This window comes from Hylobates moloch, unplaced genomic scaffold (assembly GCF_009828535.3).
Source record: "Hylobates moloch isolate HMO894 unplaced genomic scaffold, HMol_V3 SCAFFOLD_3, whole genome shotgun sequence".
Lineage (NCBI taxonomy): Eukaryota > Metazoa > Chordata > Mammalia > Primates > Hylobatidae > Hylobates > Hylobates moloch.
Genome location: NW_026652278.1, coordinates 37053781 through 37071310, shown reverse-complemented (window position 1 = coordinate 37071310; position 17530 = coordinate 37053781). Strand labels below are relative to the sequence as shown.

The 17530-nt window shown below is 44.0% G+C and overlaps 1 protein-coding gene across 3 annotated transcripts in view; it reads right to left on the bottom strand.

Annotated features, from left to right (window-relative positions):
- PIK3AP1 (phosphoinositide-3-kinase adaptor protein 1) overlaps positions 1 to 17530 on the bottom strand; it is a 133541-nt gene that overhangs the window by 27557 nt on the left and 88454 nt on the right. For all 3 annotated transcript variants that reach the window (XM_058436140.1, XM_032135508.2, XM_032135518.2), the window contains 4 exons: positions 10745 to 10840; positions 9053 to 9250; positions 5812 to 5877; positions 2697 to 2902 (listed from right to left, as the gene is read on the bottom strand). In XM_058436140.1, coding sequence (XP_058292123.1) covers positions 2697 to 2902; positions 5812 to 5877; positions 9053 to 9250; positions 10745 to 10840 — 566 coding nt within the window. The remainder of the gene's footprint in view (positions 1 to 2696; positions 2903 to 5811; positions 5878 to 9052; positions 9251 to 10744; positions 10841 to 17530) is intronic.

The following is a 17530-nucleotide window of genomic DNA, read 5'->3' as shown; positions in this document are numbered from 1 at the left end:
CAGAGCAGGAGCAAGCAGGACACACCGCTGGCTGGGTGTGCGGAAGCACGGGAGAAGGTCAAAGAGACTCTGAGGTCCGATCTCCCTCTCCAGGAGAAGACAATGTGATGAGCACAGAGAGGCTGTTGGGAAAGGAAAGCGGCCTTGAGGGATGGTTTGTTGTTAGACATGCTGCGAGCCTGGGGCACCTCAGGGGGACAAAGCCAACTGGTGGCTGGAAACATGGAACTGGAGACACAGACTGCATAGAGAAGGAACTGAAGGAAAGCTTCAATGTCCACTTGTGAAAGAGTGACATGAAGGAGACAGAGGAGTGGACAGAGAGGCAGAGGAAAAGGAAGATGAGGCCTCCACCCAGGAACGTCTCCACACCACCAGCCCCCTGGAGGGGAGATGCTCAGGAAGTGCCTGGAGGCTTCAGGGAACCAAACAATGCGAGCCCCCATGAACTGGGATTCTGCCGTATTGAATATAAACCCATTGTCTGCTATGCCCAAGAGTTCTGGGCCAGCTCATGGGAAGGGAAGAGGTCTCTTAGATATAAACACAGAAAAACATAGCACATGTATACCTATGTAAAAAACCTGCACGTTGTGCACATGTACCCTAGAACTTGAAGTATAACAACAACAACAATAACAAAAAAACCATACTTGGAAAGGATTTACCTTTCTGCAACAATGGACTGGTACATAAGGATGATGGTAATGATAAGGCACGTAAATTATATTCCCACTGGAAACCTGCCCTGTCCACCCCTTCTCATTTCCCTTAACCTTATCCTCAAACTACTTTAGCTGAGAAGCTTTCCAGCAGACTGAGTTAGTGGTGGCTTATACCTATTTATATTTGTATTAATTGCTTACAGATTATACCTCATATTAGCAATTACCTTACACTACAAGAAAATGTAAAAAAAAAAAAGAAAAAGAAAAAGAAAGAGAGCTAACATTTATTATGTATTTACTACGTACCAGTCATGCTGCTTACAGTGGCTTATATCACCTAGTCCTCCCCTTTCACATGAGGCATAGCAAGGTCAAGGTCATCCAGCCACAAATAGCAGAATAAAGATGTAAATTCAGGCTGCCAGCTCCAGAGACCTGGCTGTTCTTAACTACTGGGCCACGTGGCTGCACAACTTGGCAAGGAGCAAAAAAACATTGTTTAGCCAGGGCCAGCCTTTTCTCAGCAGGACTGCAGCCTCCTGGGGGCTCCTGAGTGAAGAGCGCCAGTGATTCCTGCATTCAGCTCTCCAGAGTGCCCTCCCACCCTTCAGGCCCCAAAAGGGAGGGAGGCAGCTGGCAGAGCAGGTGCCCCTGTCTGAAGGAGCACTAAAAAGGCAGAAGGTATAGTGAAGGGAGCACAGGCTCTGAGGTGAGAAAGCGGAGGTTTGAACCTTGACTGCCTCCTCACCTCTCTGAGCCTCAGTTTTCTGTAGAACAGGAGGAATAATACTTATTTCATATGCGTGTATGAGGAGTGAAAGAGATCAGATCTATTTAACGCTGAGCACAATGCCTAACATAGCACTGTCAGAGATCAGCAAATACTGCCTGATGACACGCTTCCCCACTCTTCAGGATTAGAGTTCTAATCCCCTAATCCTGTCCCAGAAGACAGGCTCCTATCTCAGCCCTGGAGGGGTGCTGCTTACTCCCTGCCTCAATAGCTGGTATGTCAGATAGCGTAAGAAGAGAGATTAGAATACACACCACCAGGCTCTACAGCCATACCACCCTGAACGTGCCCAATCCCATCTAGATCTGAGGGTAAGCAGGGTCGGGCCTGGCAAGTACTTTGAAGGAAGCAGCCTGGGGAGGTGGAGAGAGAAAGCAATAGTTCCAGTTCTGACTCGGCCCCTCACTAGGAAAGTTGCCTTGGACGTGTCCCTTGACCTCCTGAGCCCCATTTCCTCCTTTTTAATACAAAGGCCATTGGTGGACTAAGAATGAGCTTCCTAAGGTTGAGTTTGAGTTCTTTTTTTGTTTTTAATTATACATCATGTGCACTTATGATACAGGTATGGAGTTATATATTCTCATAAAAGCTGCAAACTATACAGGTAGAGCAAGAGTCTCCTCTGACACCCCAGTCCTCCAATCCCAGTCTTCTGCCGAGAGGTGGCCCCTGGAATGGGCCTGAGGTGGCCGTTTCCAGATCTTTGTCCTTGCATTTATATACATGTCCATAGAAATACAGAGTTTGTGTGTGGACATGTCTGAGTTGTTTTAATTTGGGTGGTTTTGTATCTGCAATTTGTTTTGTTCATTTAATCATATTTCTTGGGAGTTTTCCAAGTTCTCTTTGAGTGCTAAAGTGTGATAGTTATGAGGGTATTTGGCAGTAGGAACAGAGAGAGAGACTCTGAAAAGAAAAAAGCTGGAAAGCAGAAGCAGGGAGCCAAATGCAAAGAGACACAGCAGCAGAGTTAGTGTTTGTAGTTGAGTCTTTGTTCCTGATCTCAAGCCTTATGGCACCTGGAAAAGCTATCCAGCTCTCAGCCAGGGAGCCATGTGGTTACAGACCGAGGTGACACTCATACACACTCGCTGGTTCACAATGAAACTCAAACATTCACAGGCACAGCCACAGGTGTCCAGGTACAGCAATACACAAGACAGCCATGGCCCAGCCCTCCTCTACTGTCAAGTGGGGAAATAGACATGAAACAAATTCCATACGAAGCTAGTTACCTGCTGAAAACGAAAGGACTCCGATCGTTTCTTCTGGTTGAGCTGCCACTCTTTGAAGTGGAGCACAGCCTCATCCACGTTGACAATGCCCAGCTTCACCTGCTCCTGGAGGGTGATAAGCTGCCGCTGGCCTGGCGTTTTCATCCCCGCAAAAGGGTCATATATACTCGACTGGGGCCTGTCCCTCCATGGTCTGACGGGCGGCCCTGGAAAGGATGGCAAAACTCAGCGTGACAGCTCCCCCACTGGGGACCACTCACCAGAAGCGTAGGGTTAATGAGGCTGGTCACAGGCTCAAGAGGACTCATCTCAAAAGAACAATTACATGTGGCCAAGAAGGGGGAGATACAACATAAAATCAGGGGAGAAGAACGCAGCTAATAATTCCAAGGCCTATCACACTAAAGTAGACAAGGCTGCAATATTTAAGGGAGGTGTGAAATCTGCTGACTCTCCCAAGTCTTAATGATTATTATTATTTTTAACAGGCTTCATTCATTTCATTTTTCTGCTATGAAAAGCCTATGTTGTAGCCACAGCTGGAACCGGAGTCTTCTGCTTAGAGACTCTGGTGTGGGTCTTGAGAGATGGTCAGCGAATTCCTGGTAGGGAAACTTGGTGAATACAGTCTCTTTCCAGAGGTCAGGGATCAAGTTGCTATCAGTCTTAGAGACGGCATCAAAGGTGGCCCAGGGTGGCAGTGTGGTCCCTGGCCAAGATGTAGCAGCCATCAGCAGCAGCTTCTTGGGCACAGAGGCCAAGATGATGCTAGTGCCCCTGGGGGCAGGGATGAGGCACACCAGCACAGAGCCAGTGGCCTGTCACGTTGCAAAAGCTGGTGTGGGGCTTGCTGATCTTGTTCCCCCTGTAGCCTCTCTGTGCGTGTCCAATGGAGAGCTTGGCTGGGATGATGGCCCCTTGGATGGCAGTGGCTACCCCCTTGGAGTACTTAACACCCAGACAACATGGCCATTGTAGTCCTCAAAGGCAACAAACACCTTGAACCTGGTGAAATGGCCAGCGTGGGTCATCTTCTGTGCCAGCATAATCTTCAGAACCCCATTCTTGAGAGATGACCCCAGGAAAAGGTCAATGATCTCAGACACCTTGATGGGCAGAGAGAAGAGAGCTCTCCCAGGACTTGATCTTCATGTCTCTGGCCAGGTGGTCTAACTTAGTGATAGGCGTCGACTCCTTGTTCTCAGCCTTACCTCCATGAGCTCCAGAGCCTTGGCCGCAGCCATAGCCACAACCTCGGCCTGAATGTCACTGCCAAAGTCTCCAGGGAGGCCATCGCAGCCTGCCATTCCAGGACCCCCAGGCCCTCCCACTGCATCAGCATCATCCACCATTTGGTGTTTTCTTGAAGAAGCAGCAAAGCCTTAATTATTGAGACGCCTTTAGACAAGCATTTCTCAACCTTGGCACTATTGACAGTTTGGGCCAGGTAATTCCTTACTGTGTGTGTGTGTCCTGTGTATTGTAGGATGTTCAGCAGCATCCCTGGCCTCTACCCATTAAATGCTAGCAGCACCCCCTTCTTTAGTTGTGACAACCAAAAATTTCCCTTATATTGCCAAATGATCTTTAGGGAGGGGGTACAAAATCACTTCCAATTGAGAACTACTGCTTTAGATTTAAATCCACACCCAGAAGAGAACATACTGGAAGAGTTTAGCCAGGATGCTTCTCTTAGCCCCACTCTCTTCCCTCACTGTCTCTAAGTGGCATGGGGCACAGTGATTGTGGACCCATGGGCATGAAATGCCCCAGGAGACTGGAACATCGGTGGAATCCTGACACAGGCCCAACAGCATCAGGTATAAAGTAGGTGCTGGCTTCCAGCTGGCTACCCTTGGGTTGTTCCCGTGCCAACCTCTCTTCCACATTACAAATTCACAGTTCTCTGCTTTGGAGCTTCTGGAGAAATATAAAGCCAACCCTCATCTCTCTACAGGCGTGACTCCAGTTCTGTGGGGAATGAGCTACTCGCAGCGACCATAAGGCCACTGAGGCAACTTGACGTTTCACTCGATTCACATAAGACTACTTGAATCTAAATTTCTCCAGCAGGACTCCATTTGGGGATTGTGATTCAGGGACATAACATGAAGAAAAAAGAGAAATGGCTTCACCAGCGAGTACTGAAAAAGCCTCAGAGACATTTATCTATCATTTGCCCAACCATTCACTTATCTGTCCACACACACCCACACACCCTTCTCCCAGGTCTGCCCTTGTCAAGGCTCTCTTTAATGGTGTTGGGAGACACGGCGGAGGAAAAAACAAAATGCACAAGCCAACCAGTTCCAGTATCCCACTACCAGAGCCCTTGGGGGATGCCTTCAAATGCTTAGATGGTGTCATGGCTACTTTTCAAAAGAATCCTCAGTGGAATAATACGGAGTGTTTCTGTTTAGCGCAAGGAAATTAATCAAGAAAAAAAGAGCACTTAGCTCCTCAAACTTCCTTTAAAACTGTTTAGAAAAATAAGACTTTCAAGTTGTTCCCCAATGGCAAGCAAAATACCTTTTAAAGAAAAGTTGAATCAAAGTATAGTTTAGCTAGTATAGATAAGGTAAGTAAATAGACCAGAAAGGCTGTATCATTAGGTAAAGACTGAGTGCTAGGCAGCCTACTTTCATCCTGTTGGCATCAACCTCCATTTTTAGATTGTACTTTTATGTGCTTTATGGACACTTTCCACTAATTAAGGTCCTTTGTATGACCAATTTGTACAGCATTGTAGGGGACCCTGATCTCTTTCCCTCCCCCTTTACCATCAGTACAAGACTCTCAGACAGTGCCACGCTAAAGTATCCTTGGCTCTCTCTAATTAATTAAATAATTTATTTAATTATTATCTAATTAATCAATTTATTTAATTTTAGAGACAGGGTCTCACTATGTTGCCCAGGTTGGTCTCAAACTCCTGGCCTCGAGTGATTCACCCCCTTCAGCCTCCCAAAGTGCTGGGACTACAGGTGTGAGCCATGATGCCTGGCCTAGATCCCTCTATTTTTCAATGTCAAGGAGCTATTGTTACACTGGAAAATCACTGACCTATGAACACTTCAGCCACACAAAAGTTCAGTTCATATAATACATGGCTTACCTTTCCTGATGCTCTCTGAGGAAACGTAGAAATTCCCAGGCCGCTCTTGACTTTTTTCTGCAAAAACTATAAGGTAAAGAATATTCTGATTACTGAAAAATTATCAAAATCCAGTACAAAATAATAATAATAATGAATCCATACCTAGGACCACCATATGTGGTTCTGTAAATCAAAATTGTAGAAAGAGGCAATTAATGAGAAGGACTAGGAATTGTCAAGTAATGGCAGACTAAACAGACACAATCTCAAACTAGAAAAACAAAGCTAGCCAGAACACATGATCAGCATTTACAAGCTCATTGAAGAAAACGGTAATGGGAACAAGGACATGTGCCTGGACCCCTGAGCACCTGAAGCTAGCCATGGAATATGTGAGCCTTAAAATTTGAGAATAAAAGGAAGTACCACTTAAAATGCCAGCTAGTGCCATAAGACAGAACTCTAAGCAGCAGAATAGTAAAATGTGTGCCCAGCTCCAAAGAGATTAAGATGAAGTCACTTATGAGGGACAGATTCATGAAGGTTAGGAGAGAAAACTGGGACATGACAAAATCTCACTTAGTGGTAAGAGGACATGGTGATTATGGCTCCCTGGGCTCTGAAAGAGGCTCTTTGAATCCAAATACTAGCTCTGTGGCTTGTGAACCATATGATCTTGGACAAGTGGCTTGACCTCTTCCTGTCCCTATTTCTTATCTGTAGAATGAGGATGATAATAGTTCTTTCACTGGATCGTGATGAAGATTAAATGAGTTAATACATCGAAAGTGCTTAGAACAGTGCCTGGCCCATGTAAACACTCAGTGTTAGCTTTTATTGTCATTATTCATATCTAAACTTTGAGACTGTTGCCAATAGTCAGCAATACCTTGGCATGCTAGTTAACCCAAGTGATGCCTCTACAATGCCTTACAGTTTATTATAAAGTACTTCCTTCTGTATTATTTCATCTGACCTTCACAATAAGGCTATGGCAGAGTATTAGTATGTATTATTAGGACATGTATTAATCTATACGTGTATTATTACAATACCCATTTTATAGATGAGGAAACTAAAGCTAAAAAGGGTGAAATGGCCCGGACATGGTGGCTCATGCCCATAATCCCAGCATTTTGAGAGGCCGAGGCAGGAGGATTGCTTGAGCACAGGAGTTCAAGACCAGCCTGGGCAACACAGCAAGACCTTGTCTCAAAAAAAAAAAAAGAAAGGTGAAATGACTTACTCAATATCCTATGCTGAACAGCTGGAAAATGCCAGAGCTGAGAGATGAACCCAGGTGTTCTGGCCTCCAAGCCATTGCCTCTTTTGTCATCTCCTGCCTCTCTCCTTTCCTTTGCTTCTCCACAGTTTCCTAGCAAGTCCATCAGGGCTCTTGAGGAATCACCTGTGCCCCTGTCCAAACACTTCCCTACAATGAGCCATGCCATCAATACTGTTCCCTACTCCTTCTGCTATTTAGGAATTACCAGCATATATTTGCATGCTTCTTAGATTGAGTTCCCTCAGAAGCAGAACCCAAGACAAGGATTCAAGTGCAAGTTGTCTATTTGAGAGGTGATGGAGGTGAGACGGGGAAGTGGATGGTGCAATAAATGGTGGGTTATCAAGCAAGTTACACTGCGGGCCACCTAGGAATCACTAGAACACAATGTAGAATGCGCAACTAAGAATTCTCCAACCGGAGGGGCAAGTAAGCTGGGGCACTCATCCATATCTCCTTTGAGTTGAGGGCAGCAACTCTGTGTGTTAATTCCCCAGTGCTTTCAACCTGTCCTATAAGAGGGCAGAGAAGGTGCCAGGTGCCAGAGGAAGCCCTCAGGCTGAAAGACACAGGTGCTGACAGTTAGGGTCCAGCCAATGAGCACAGAAATGCAAAGGGCTAGAGGGACATGGGCAAGGAACCAACAGTGTCTGCTGCTCACGCCAAGGAGATAATACCCAAGGAGACTGCAGGCCACAAGCACTGACAGCACCTGGCAGTACATAATATCTCACAATTGTATTCCTACTCAGTTCAGGGTTGCTGGATTTCACAAAACAAAAATGTGTGTACTACTTGGGACATACACTAAAAACTCATTTGCCATTTATTTGAAATTCAAAGTCAACTGGGCATCCTGTATTTTATCTGGCAACCCCAACCCAACTACCTAGGGCTCTGGGTGAATGCTACCTTCCCCAATTTATAATTCCCTTTTGCCACACCTCCAACAACATGATGATACCATTGAAAAATAGAATATAGTTCAGGAGCACAGATCTGGCAATTCTTATTTTTTCTTTTTCAGACAGGGTCTTACTCTGTCGCCAGGCTGGAGTGCAGTGGCTCAATCTCGGCTCACTGTAACCTACATCTCCCAGGCTCGGGCAATCCTTCCACCTCAGCCTCCTGAGTAGCTGGGACTCAGTGCGTGCCACCACACCTGGATAATTTTTTGTAATTTTTGTAGAGACGGAGTTTTGCCATGCTGCTCAGGCCAGTCTCAAACTCCTGGGATAAAGCAATCTGCCTGCCTCAGCCTCCCAAAGTGCTGGGATTACAGGCATGAGCCACCCCTCCTCCTACTTCTAATACTCTTATAGTATTTGTAACCATATTATTGCAACCAAATCCAAAAAATAGTGAAACTAACAATGCTATCAGTATCTAACTAATGTCCCAGGGATGGTTAAGAAGAAGTCAAAACCTTAATTTTTAATAACATGAGTAGATGGACAGCCTAGCATAGTGGCTAAAAGCCAGGGCTGTGAAATCAGACTCCCTGAGTTCAAATTTTGACTTTGCTATGCAATGGTTGAGTGACCTCTGTGAAACCTCTATTTCCTCATCTGTAAAATGAGATAATAATGGTCCTTACCTAATAGGTTATTGTAAAGATTAAATGGCGTGTTCCAGATAGAGCATTCTTGATAGATTTCAATAAATGTTAGCAATTCAAATTTCATAATAATATCAAGAAGGGTTTCAGGAGATAAAAATGTATCAGGGCTCTTGTTTACCTGCCTTTGCAACTGTGCATAAATACTTCCAGGAAGGCCAGCACTGACTCTGGTCATTACTCCTATTCTAGCTCCAGAATCTGTCCCAAGATATGACCCTGTCTCGTAGGGCTGGTTGAAGACCATTTAGAAGGGGATAGTCTCTGAGCAATGGTTCAAAAAGCCAGGTCATCCAGGAAATCCCTATTGAGAAGCTCCAAAGACCCAACTGGACATCATTTCCTGTCACACTTGCCTTTAAAAATGTATGGTTCATTGTCAGGCAGCTGGTGAGCACCAGGAGCAATGGTCTCTGGTCTGGGCACTGGGACAGGGGGCCTGCTGGCCAGGTCCACAGAAAAGGCCTCATCGTCATCCACCGTGTGATAAACGTCTTCTTCCTGACCAAGATGGCACTGATCTCTCTCCAGATTGGTCATTCCCATGCTGTTGCCTAGAAACGCAGAGAAAGGTGACTGAAAGCAGTGGCCAAACAAACTGGGTGATCACCAGTCATAAAGCAGAGTGAGAGACCCTACCTTGTTTCCTCAGTGCTGCCCCCTGGCAAAGGACTTTCCCCAATATCACTCCCTGTATCGTCTGCTCAGAACACCACACAAAGCAACTGAGAAAACACTCATGTCACCTCCATTGACACCCAGCGATGCAGTGAAAGGACATGAGCACACGGCTTTATCATCTCTGTTTTACTGCTGGGATTCAGTTATTCATCCCATTAGAACTAGGGAAATTCCTAGATAGGACTAATTGTCAAAGCCCTAGTTAAGAAAGGTGGGGCGTTCACTGCCAACTGTCCAATAAAAGTGGTACTTCTTAACTAGGGCTTGAAACAGACTGCCCAAGACTCCTCTCTCAGGAAAACTTTTTGTTCTAGAGTTGGGGTCAGCACACATTTTTTTAAAGATCCAAATAGTAAATATTTCAAGTTTTGCAGGCCATAAAGTCTGTTGCAGGTACTCAACTGCTCTTGTGACATGAAAGCAGCCATATATAATACTAAATAAATGGTCGTGTTGTGTTCCAATAAAACTTTATTTACAAGACAGGCAGATGGCCAGGCTGTGGTTTGTCTACCACTGCTTTAGAGTTTTTTCCTTCCTCTTCACTGTGAAAACGACTTTTGTCCTCTTCTGAGTCCCATCCTCTTAGCACTCTGCTTTCTATATCTACTTGATCAACAGACCCCACCATACATTGTAAATGATTGGACAGGGTTAAAGAATTACCCACGCAATTTAACATCCTCCACCTTTGAAACCTTCAGTAATAATAACAACAATAATACATCTTCATTAACTGCTTATGTGCATGGTGGTGCTCTGAGACCTAATGCATAATAACTCATTTAATTATCACAACATTTATCTCATATTACAATGGAGGAAACTGAGTCCCAGAGGATTTGAGTAACTTGCCTAAAGTTTTCCAGCTAACTGGATGGGAAAATTGAGAATAGATCAGAGTTCATGTTCCTAACCACTATACAACACAGCCTCAGCTTAGTATCTTTGTTTATATTCGCCTCCTTCACCAGCAAGTAAAGTCTCCTGAGGACATTGATCATATCTTATTTTCCTTTGTATCTCCAGCCCCAACATCCAGAACAGTGCTTTGCACATAGTAAGTACTCAATAAATTTTGGCCAAATAAAAACAACACATGCATTTTAAAAAGGTCTTACTAGAGGCAATGTGTTTACCCAAACAAGTGGCTCCACTGGTTGGAACTCCTGGCCCACCTCTAAAGGCCTGATGGGGAAGCTCAGGGTAGAGGGTTCGGGGGAGGCAGAGTGCCTTTATTCACATCACATGCCATGTATGCAGCAGCCCATTCCTTGAGGGGAGCAACCCTCATAGAGAACCAGACAATGCCTCGCATTTGTTTCTCTTTCGCTCTTTTGGCTTCCCTGCTCATGGCTATGACTTACCTTCTAAAAACTTGCGGATCATAGAGTCCTTAGTGGCCTGAGAGAAACCATCTCCAGGTATTGGGTTAGATGCACTGGCCTGAAGCATTTCAACATCTAGAAGGAAAAGGAGACCAAGAGTTATATATTGTTCTCCTCCACAGGCAAGGAGATTTTTACAGATGGAACTATGAGGTTTGGCAACTCTCTTAAGAGATTCAAGCATTCATCAATCTATCATCCCTCCATCCATCCACCTACTCAAGAAGAACACTCAGTAAGGGTGGGGCATAAAAGAGAGCAACGTGCCCAACCCTCAGGCTCTTCCTTGCACCACAGGTCTCAAAGGGTAAAGATATGCTTATTAGCATTTGAAAGAATAGGTTCAATTTTGACATACTACATCATCGCATTGTTTATTTCAGAAAAAAATGGAGGCAGGAATACATTGTGTTATATATATATATATACACACACACACACACACACACACACACACACACATATAGCAAGGTCCCAGGCTGGAGTGCAGTGGCTATTCACAGGCACAACTACAGCACACTGTAGCCTCGAACTCCTGGCCTCAAGCCATCCTCCCACCTCAGCCTCCCAAGTAGCTAGGATTACAGACATGCACCACCATGCCTGGTTTACAAATTGTGGACTATTCAAACAATGGAACATTATGTAACAATTAAAAAGAATGTACTGAAGCTATTTCTATCAACATAGTTACTTTTCAAAAACATAATGTTGAGTGAAAAAGTTACAGATAGGTGTTATGGTATGATATTGTTTATATAAGGTTCTAAGGCCTACAGAAATATAGTACAAATTGTTTATGAATTCATAAATATGCAGTAAACACATAAATATGCTGGGAATGATAAATAATGAATTTCCGGAAGTGGTTTACCTATGGAGAGGGAGAGAGGGTAACTGGATTCCGGAGGGGGTTAATAGAGGACGATAACTGGAACCATATTATTTAATTTAAAAAAATCTGAGATAAAAAATGAATAAAAAGGAAATACATATTCTTGAAGATTCTGATGAATCTGAAGATTCAGAATCTTCAAAAAACACAATATTTTAGATAATTAATATGCTACCCAAAGGGGGCAAAATTAGATTCTATTTTCGTATTTGCTTATATACGTAAAAAAGAAACTCTGGGCCAGGCATGGTGGCTCACACCTTTAATCCCAACACTTTGGGAGGCCAAGGCAGAAGGATCACTTGAGCCTAGGAGTTTGAGTCCAGCCTACGCAACACAGTGAGACCCCATGTCTACAAAAAAAAAAGAGAGAGAGAGAAAAAATTAGCAAGGTATAGTGGCACCTGCCTGTGGTCCCAGCCACTTGGGATGCAGAACTGGCAGGATTGCTTGGGCCAAGGAGGTCAAGGCGGCAATGAACTGTGATCATGCCACTGCACTCCAGCCTGGGCGATAGAGCAAGACCCTGTCTCAATAACAACAACAACCACAACAAAAAAAAGAAGAAGAAGAAGAAAGAAAAAAAGAAAAGAAAAGAAACCCTGGAAGGAGATATAAGAAATTAATATCAGTGGTTTTCTGGGAACTGAGAAGATGGGGATAAGTAATACAGAAAGATATTCCACTGTTCATCTTTTTATATTTTAGCTTTTCAGCCTATTCGAAAAAATAAAGAAATGCAGTATTCTGACATGTTTGTGTTACATTATCCAAAAAACACACAAACAAAAAACAACCTCCTTATTTCTACTTCTTCAGTTTATGTCTCCTGGCATAGTGGACGCATTACATAAATATAATGTACCTTGATGTCCTCCAGTTCAGGGCACTACAATTCCAGATGAGGAACCAGTGAATGAATCCCTTCCACCTGCTCTTGTCACCATGGAATTCCACAACAGACTAGAAAGTTTAGGGTAATTGTACTAATCCTGAAACACACCTAGAGATGCATTCATTATTTTAAACATGTTCTGATAAGAACTCACGCCTAATTCATTCTTTAAAAATTCAAGACCAGAAAAATTCTACTTATATGAGACTTTCAGTTTAATTTGCTTAATTGTGTTTCATGGAACCTTTTCCTCATGGAGTTAGAAAACTGGAGGCCGGGCACAGGGTGTCACACCTGTAATCCCAGCACTTTGGAAGGCTGAGGCAGGAAGATCACTTGAGCCCAGGAGTTCAAGACCAGCCTGGACAGCACAGTGAGACCCTGTCTCTACAAAAAAAAGAAAAAAAAATTGGCTGGGCATGGTGATGCAGGCCTATAGTCCCATCTATTCAGGTGGCTGAGGTGGGAGAACTGCTTGAGCCCAAGAGATCTGGCTGCAGTGAGTTAGGATCATGCCACCGCTCTGCAGCCTGGGTGACACAGTGAAACCCTGTCTCAAAAAAAGAAAAGAAAAATGGGAAGGAATACATATTCTACAGGTGTGTGCCCTGCTAAGAGCAGGACCCTCCTCTACCTGACCAAGACTCTGTACTGCCTTCCTTCTTCCCAATTCTTATCCCAATCTCCACTCCCACCTGCCTGACCTTCGCCCCAGTTAATTTTTGAAACTTCAGTTTGAAACCCATCACTTAACCCAACAATGAAGCACCAAGGAACTTACCCCTAAGGGAAGACATGCTTGGGTCAGACACCCCTAAAGATGAGGGGAGGGAGAAACTCCACAGACCTGTGGTCCAGCTTTATACTGCCCAGTGCTGAACCCTCTAGAAAACCATACCTGTCTCAGGCCTCAGCATCTCCAAGAAAATTCTCCAGGGCATAGCAACCTCAGGACCATTTTAATCACTAATCACCAAATCTCCCAGGCTGATAATATCAGAGTGCAAACCTCACACACACAATCTGTCAACCCTGTTGACAGAGTGGTAAAATCCTCATGCAATGGTCCAGCTATTTTCACTAACAACATTCAATTTGAGAGGGTTGATTTGCATGTCGGAGAGGTAGGTGCGAAACTGAACGAGCTATAAAGAGAATTTAGGGAAATAAAATGTGGAAGAAAATAGTAGAAGGAAGAGCAGTCCTGGCTGGGCCTGGCATGCCCATATATATGGATGCAGACTTCCACTCTGGGTACTACAACCCCTTTCCTAATGTGCTCATTTGGGGAGGAGTTAAAGAAAGAACTTAAAAAGAAAAAAGAACAAGCCAGGTGTGGTGGCTCACACCTGTAATCCCAGCAATTTGGGAGGCCAAGGCGGGTGGATCACTTGAGGTCAAGAGTTCGAGACCAGACTGGCCAACGTGGCAAAACCCCATCTCTACTAAAGTACAAAAATTAGCTGGGCATGGTGGAGCGCACCTGTACTCCCAGCTACTCAGGAGGCTGAGGCAGGAGAATAGCTTGAACCCAGGAGGTGGAGGTTGCAGCGAGCCGGGATTAACACTGCTACACTCAACCTGGGTGACAGAGCAAGACTGTCTCAAAAAACAAAATGAAACAAAAATAAAATAAAATAAAACAGAAAAGAATGAGCACCAGTAATGAGACTTAAGAACATCATGACTCCTTCCACCAAGAAAGACATCATTTCTATGGCATTCTTGCCAAAAATGCATAACCTCAGCCCAATTATAGAAAACATCAGACAAACTCAAACTGAAGGGCATTCTACAAAACAACTGATCAGTGCTCTTCAAAGTATCGAGACAAGGAAAGACTGAGAACTGTTGCAAACTGAAGGAGATTGAGAAGAAATAACTAAATGCATTATAAGATCCTAGAAAGGAGCCCAGAACAGAAAAAGAGTATCAGTGGCACAACTAGAGAAATTTGAACAAGGTCTATAATTTAGTTAGAAGTACTGTGCCAATGTAATTTCCTGGCTTTGGTAATTGTACTATGGTTATGTAAGATGTTAATACTAAGGGAGCCTGAGTGAAAGGTATGCAAGAACTCTGATGTTTTTGCAACTTTTCTCTCTAAAAGTATTTCAAAATAATTTTTTTTTTTTTTTTTTTTTTTTTTTACAAAAAGGAGAGGAGGAACCACTATAGCAAAACTAAATAATCATAGCTCCTGGGGATGACCCCATGATCCTCCTTTCTGTCTGCCTACACTATCAAGCTAAGTACCTTCCAATGACACTGTGGAGCACACGTGTGTGGATGCAATGATCGAGATGGTGCTAAATGAACCACTTGTGAAAAACAAATATTTTTACTTTAAAGTCACACCTTAACTGGTGGTTAAGAGCAAGATTTTGGAAGCAACAATATAGGTGGCTAAATATCAGCTCTGTGACTTGGTAGAGTTCTTTGGCCTCCTTGAGCCTCCCTGAGAGTGTCTCACAGGATGATTAGAAGCATGGGCATTAGGATCGAAACGCATAGGTCCCAGTTGTGTTTTTCCCACTTCTGGCTGTATTGACTACACATCCACCAGTCCAACACCAACCAGTATTTTTAGGTTCACTCAAACATTCAGACTCACAAGATGACCCTGGGACATGCTTGGCACCAGTCTACTCAGAAAGATATAGGACACAAGCTAGCAGGGCAGTGAAGAGAGCTGGTCTTCCTTTGAGCCAGTCCTTGCACCTGACCAGCAGCTCAGATGCAAAGAGACAAGATCCACAGCAGTCCGCACTGGTGAAAAACCTCATGTCCTACAAGAGCAATTTCTCTCATAGCAACTCCAGAGGCGGAGCTTCCAGGGTCCCCATGAGAGGTATGCCAGAGTCAGTGCCCTCAGGAAAGCCCAAAGAATGGTGTCCCTTTCAAGTATTTCTAGTTCCTGTACAGCTCCTCCCAGTTCCAGATGCAATTTACCAATCAGGAGCCATTTTTATTGTAGGCAATGTTGCCTGGAAACATAGTTGACATTTGGCTCTTATCAGGTTACCGGGGTAACAGAGCTAGGAAGTCAACTGAAGGTCAAAATCTTATGCAGAAAGGGAAATGATAGCTATTATATTTTCTCTTTGCCCACAATTATCTTGGGCCAAGTTTCTAAAATCCTCTCAGTTTCTCTCTCTTCTTGTCTGTAAAATGGTGATAGTAATAGTACGTATCTCACAGGTTTGTCATGAGTATTAAATTAGGAGCTTGCCAACTGCTTAGCACAGTATCTAGCACACAGGAAGTGCTAAAGGAATGCTAGCTACTATTGTTACTATTACTATTATTTTTATTGTTAAATTCTATACCCAGGCTAATGTCCTAAACAGAGAACAATTCAAAAAAGAGGATTCAATTTACACTTCTTTAAACAGGAACTTTATTTGTTTGAACCCAAGTTTTCTGCCTTCAAAGTAATGAATGCTTATGAGTTCATTGTAATATTTGAATTTCCACACATATTCTCAAATACTTCATTATTGTATTTAGCCTAGTAAAAACTATGCCTACTCAATATATTTATATTTGAATATACCTACAGCACGGGAGGAATCTTCAGACAACAAACATCAATTCTTTACAACAGAGTTATTTATGGAAATCTGACTCACAGACAAGGCTAGCCAGGTGCATTTTCTTTATCATGGCTTCTGGACACTAAGTACTGGCTTGACAGAGCCAGCAGGCTTCTTCCCTTCCTTGGTGAAGGGTCTGCCACTGTGGTCCAGACCAGACTTGGAGCTCCCATGCCCATTTGCCTTACACTTCCCTGACACCTATCACACTCTTTATTAGTGGCCCAGCAGTGAACACCAAGGGGGAATTCCAACAGCTCTTTCACCTCTGCTGGCACCACTCCATGCCACCAGGACCATAGGGAGAGGCCAACCTTCAGGACACAGCCTAAAGCCAGAGGATCCGAGGCATGGCTGGAAGAACATGATGGGGGCAAAGGTGCAGGGAGGAGACAGAGGGTGGTCTGCAGACACAGGGGAAGATCCGAAGTCAGGAGTAAAGGCACTGACAAGGGCTAGAGCCAATTGAACAGACTGCATGCAGGGAACAAACTTAAGTCAGAGAAAGGCAGCAGCTGAAACCAGGCAATTAACAGAGAGTCAGGTGATGGCAACTGAGCAACCAGTGCAGGTCGGCATCATGATCAGAAGCATGGACTTTGATATCTTGGAGACCTGGGTTCAAGCCCTGGCTCTGACTCTTACTAGCTCTGTGTCCCTGGGCAAGTCACTTGCCACCACTAAGTTTCTATATCTCCATCTGTAAAGTGAGGATAAGTAACAGTACCTACCTCATATGATGATCATTCGGGCCAAAGGAGACAATGCTTATAAAATGCTTACTAATAGTGCCAGGCACTACATTTTCATGGGTACCATTATTATTATACTGAGGCAACTTAGTTGGTATATTAGTTTTCTATGGCTGCTATGACAAATTACCATTTAAAACAACATAAATTTGTTATCTTATAGTTCTGTGGCTCAGAAGTCTGAAATAGGTCTCACTGGGTCAAAGTCAAGGTTTTGTCAGGGCCGCATTCCTTTCTGGAAGCTATACAGGAGGATCTGTCTCCTTGTCCTTTCCAGACTCTAGAGGCCACCTGCATTCCTTAGCACTAGGCCATCTTCTGCCATCTTCAAGCCCAGCAATGTTGGGCAGAAAGCTTAGCTGAACTGAGCCCTCCCCTTGATGCCCTCTCTCTGGTCTGTTTTCTGATGCCCTCTTCCACTTTTAAGGACCTTTTTGATTATGTTGGGCTCACCAAGGTGATCCAGGATATTCTCCATATCTTAAGTCAGCTGATTAGCAACCTTGATTCCATCTGCAATCTTAATTCTCCTTTGCCATGTAACCTAGCATACATACAGATTCAGGGGCATTATTCTGCCTCCCAAGATAGACCCAAGTATCAGGCACAGTCAGCCTGCCATGAATT